Below are 4,450 nucleotides of genomic sequence, written 5' to 3'. Positions count from 1 at the left end.
GCCCCTTGAGTGTGGCTCTTCCACAAAATACCACGTGTGGGCGCGCACGTACAGTGCGATTGAAACTTCATGGCCACACTCAAGGGGCCAAAGAGCCACATGTGGCTCGCGAGCCGCAGTTTGCCGACCACTGCTCTAGAGCAATCGTTCTAAACAGAGACCAAATTCATCATTCTCTTGCTTTAAATAGTTTGCATGATCCCCATTTTCTTCAGGAAGAATTGAAATGTGTTAGCCTCACTCAGTAGGCAAGTCCTAAAGCGGCCGCCGCCTGCCTCTGCAGCTTCAGTCCTGGGTATGCTGCAGCCCTTCGGAACTGCCTGAGTCCCTAGAACAGTGATGGCGAACCTATGACACGCGTGTCAGAGGTGACACACGAACTCATTTTTTTGGTTGATTTTTCTTTGTTAAATGGCATTTAAATATATAAAATAAATATCAAAAATATAAGTCTTTGTTTTACTATGGTTGCAAATATCAAAAAATTTCTATATGTGACACGGCACCAGAGTTAAGTTAGGGTTTTTCAAAATGCTGACACGCCGAGCTCAAAAGGTTCGCCATCACTGCCCTAGAAGGTGAGAGTGCCTCCCACACCTATACCTTTACACCTATGGCATCCTTCACTTAAAGGGGAGAGGGGAGACTCTCTCTCCCCCTTTCTCTATCTCTCTGCCCACCATGTGAGGACACAGCAAGGCGGTCATTTGTAAACCAGGAAGAGAGCTCTCACCAGAAACCAACCATGCTGGGCGCTCTGATCTTGAACTTCCAATCTCCCGAATCATGGGAAAATAAACGTGCTGTTTAAGCCAAAAAAGGGGGAAGGACACCTCCCCTTTCTTCCCTCAGCCATCTTCTTCAAGATCAAGCTCACATGTCACCCTGTCTGAGAAACTGCCCAACACCCACCCTCTGTCTTCAACTGAATTTATCACAATACATCTTAAGATTGTCTATCTGCCTGTCCATCTCTCTGTCCGGAGAGTGAGTTCCTCAAGAGCAGAAAGAAACTGAACCATCGTTGTGTCTCTAGTCAGCAGTAGAGTATCACCTCCATAAACCTCTGTCAGCCCTGACCGGTTTGGCTCAGTGGATAGAGACCGGTTTGGCCTGTGGACTGAAAGGTCCTGGGTTCGATTCCGGTCAAGGGCATGTACCTTGGTTGCAGGCACATCCCCAGTAGGAGGTGTGCAGGAGGCAGCTGATCGATGTTTCTCTCTCATTGATGTTTCTAACTCTCTATTTCTCTCCCTTCCTCTCTGTAAAAAAATCAATAAAATATATTTTAAAAAATCTCTGTCAAATGAATACTTTGTGAAATTTTGGTAAAGAAGCTTTATCCAATTTGGAATCAGAAACAGAAATGAAGTTAATGGAATGAAGGGGGGAAAGCAAGGTATTTCAAGGGGGAAAGAACACTAGAACCCTCTTAAAAGAAGAAACAACTTTTTAAAAAAGAAACAATTTTAAATTGTTTAAATGTATTTATTCATTTAACCCTCTTAAAAGAAGAAACAACTTTTTAAAAAAGAAGAAACAATTTTAAATTGTTTAAATATATTTATTCATTTGAAAGAAAGCCAGAGAGAGAGAGAAAGAGAGAGAGAGAGAGAGAGAGAAGGAGGGAGGGAAGAAGAAAGGAAGAGGGGGGAGAGGGGAAAAAGGAAAGAGAGAGAGAGAGATTATGCATTCATTGGTTGATTCTTGTATGTGCCCTAACTGGAGATGGAACCCCAAACCTTAGCGTATCAGGACGACACTCTAACCCAATGGTTGCCAACCTTTCAGACCTCACGGACCACCAGTGGTCCGCAGACCACTGGTTGGCGATCGCTGCTCTAACCAACTGAGCTACCTACCTGGCCAGGGCAAGAAGAAACAATTTTAGAATGCAATTTTAAAGTAGGCAATATGGTTTTTAGTCAATTGTAGAATTCATTTGGCTCTCCCTGCACAAGTGTGACTTAATCTGTAACATTTTTGAAAGATCACATTTTTTCCTGCTTAATTTAGTGCACATATGAATCACACACAGGCTGACTAGTCAGTCACCCGTTTAAGATACTGCGTGTGGATCATAAGATTGGAACAATCAATCTAAAGAACAGTAAGAACTTCAAAAGATAGATTGTGAATATATAACCTTTTATAGCTACACTTGTTTGTTACATTTTACTAGAAGAACATATGGTATTATACGGTCCCGGCTGTATTAAATTAATAAACTCACTCCCTCTGCTTTCATATCAACCGTAATAAAGCAGCCAGGTGAAGAAATCACTGTGAACTTTTCCGCTCTGTCTCTAAGGAAAGATGAATATACCCTTCAGCGTGGCCTTGGCACCAGCCCAGAAGTAAGGTCTCCTGCGGCTGCCTTCACAAGCATCACAGCCAAGGGAAGAACTGTCCTGGGACAGGACACGTGGCATTTAATTAGCATTTACTGAACCCTGCACCAGGCACCATGCAAGGTGTCTTACAAACATGAAACATCTCATTTAAACCATCTTTCCTCACTAGGCCCAATCACAATCAGTGAGCAAAAATAAATTTTATATGTATTTATTTTATATGTATTTAATATATTTAATGTATTTAATAAATTTTATATGTATTTATTCAACAAATATTCACTCAGCACCTATAGTTGGGTCTGAGTGAGCAAATGAACTTGTCCATCTTGCTCATTTTTGTATCTCAAGAAGCCAGCAGAGTGTTTGGCACATAATGGCACATAAAGGCCAGGTTATCTTGCACCCTAAATCTCTCAAATCGGTTCATTTCCTTTAAATGCCCTCTACGGGCCTAGCCCAAGGCTTCCAACTAACTGTCCTAATGGAGGGTTTCTCAACTTTGGCTGTACTGACATTTAGGGCCTGGTAACTTTGTTATGGGGGTGTCCTGTGCATCACGGGACGGTCAGCAGCATCCCTGGCCTCCGCCTTCTACATGCCAGTACATACCAACCTTGAAGGTTATCCCACTGTTCTCAGGACAAACACCCAAACCCTGAACACCTATTCTACCAAGGGCTGGGAGCAGGGCACCCACCACACCAATCTCTCCTACATCCACACTTTCTCTTGCTCTCCATCTTCCAGCCACATGGACTTCTCACATGTACCCCATCTTCAAGACCTTCTCATGGTTCCAGGGCTGCATAATCTTCGCTGTGAGGGCGGTGCTATGCATTGCAGGATGTTTTGCAGAATTTCTGGCCTCCACCCACTAATTGCTAGTAACACCAATCCCACACTACTGGTACACCCCAATCATGACAACCCACCATGTCTCCAAACGTTGGCAAATGCCTCTGGGGGCGGGGGTTGGGAGGGGGGCAAAATACCTCCCAGATGAGAACATTCAGTAGGCCAACCCTCCTCTGTCCCCTGCCTCAGAAATTCTGACCCTTTCAAGTTGAGCTCAAACTGCATCAAGAATGCCTCCCCCGGCATGGCTCCGTGGTTGAGCGTTAACCTATGAACCGGGAGGTCACGGTTTGATTCCCAGTCAAGGCACATGCCTGGGTTGTGAGCTCGATCCCCAGTGGGGGACATGTAGCAGGCAGCCAATCAATGATTCTCTCTCATCATTGATGTTTCTATCTCTCTCTCCCTGTCCCTTCCTTTCTGAAATCTCCCTGACCCAGCCACCAGACAGTTCTCCCTGCAGGTCTCTCCCACAACACCCTCTCCTTCTTTGCAGCATTTCTCACAACTCTTCATTAAGTAGCATTTAATGTCTGAATGCACAACCGGAATATAAACTCCTTGTCTGTGGGAACCTGTCTGCTCTGTTCACTACTCCGTGCCCAGGGGCCTGGCACTGCACTCAAACATAGAATGTACCAACTGAACAAGTGATTCAGGTGCTCTGCTGGGACACAAGGATTCCGGGTAAGAAAGAGAACATCTCTATGATCAGCATGCTGAGTACAGAAGTGGCAAATCATCATTGAGAAGCTGTGCATGGAGAAATAAGTCTCATCTAAGGCACCAAAATACCAGATACCACATTTCCAAAAGAAGTGTGGGACCAAGATGTCAAGTTTCCTAAAGAGGTGGTTGAAAACTCATCCAAATCACAGTAAAAAGGTCCAGAGGAGGGTTTTTTGGAAGCTGCCGCTGGCATTCCGTGAATCCTGCTCCACCTCAGCTAAAGGGGAGGGGTGGAAATCTTCCCATCACCTCAAGCCCAGGAAAAGGACTCCGTGGTATGACCTAGGGAGCCCATGACAGGTCCCTGCAATGGGGTGGACGCCACATCTGTCTCACGCCTGGGAAATAAAAAGGACTGGCTGCTACCTGCTCTGAGGACAAGGGAGAGGTGGTTGCTATGCAGAATCAGCTCACACTCCCCCACTCTGAGCTGACAAGGATCAGGATACGTGCCCCTAAAATACGGCAGCTTGGCATAATGAATATTTCAAGCTGAAGAAATTTGAGAA

The 4,450-nt window shown here is 45.1% G+C and overlaps 1 protein-coding gene across 1 annotated transcript in view; it reads right to left on the bottom strand.

Moving 5' to 3' along the window:
* The window catches only part of GNPTAB (N-acetylglucosamine-1-phosphate transferase, alpha and beta subunits), a 53,063-nt gene extending 48,929 nt beyond the window's left edge, over positions 1 to 4,134 (bottom strand). Inside the window, exon 1 of the mRNA XM_014528723.1 lies at positions 4,015 to 4,134. Coding sequence (XP_014384209.1) covers positions 4,015 to 4,134 — 120 coding nt within the window. The remainder of the gene's footprint in view (positions 1 to 4,014) is intronic.
* Positions 4,135 to 4,450: the final 316 nt, after the last annotated feature.

The sequence above is a fragment of the Myotis brandtii genome, unplaced genomic scaffold (genome assembly GCF_000412655.1).
Source record: "Myotis brandtii unplaced genomic scaffold, ASM41265v1 scaffold65, whole genome shotgun sequence".
Lineage (NCBI taxonomy): Eukaryota > Metazoa > Chordata > Mammalia > Chiroptera > Vespertilionidae > Myotis > Myotis brandtii.
This window is presented reverse-complemented; position numbering and strand designations above follow the sequence as displayed.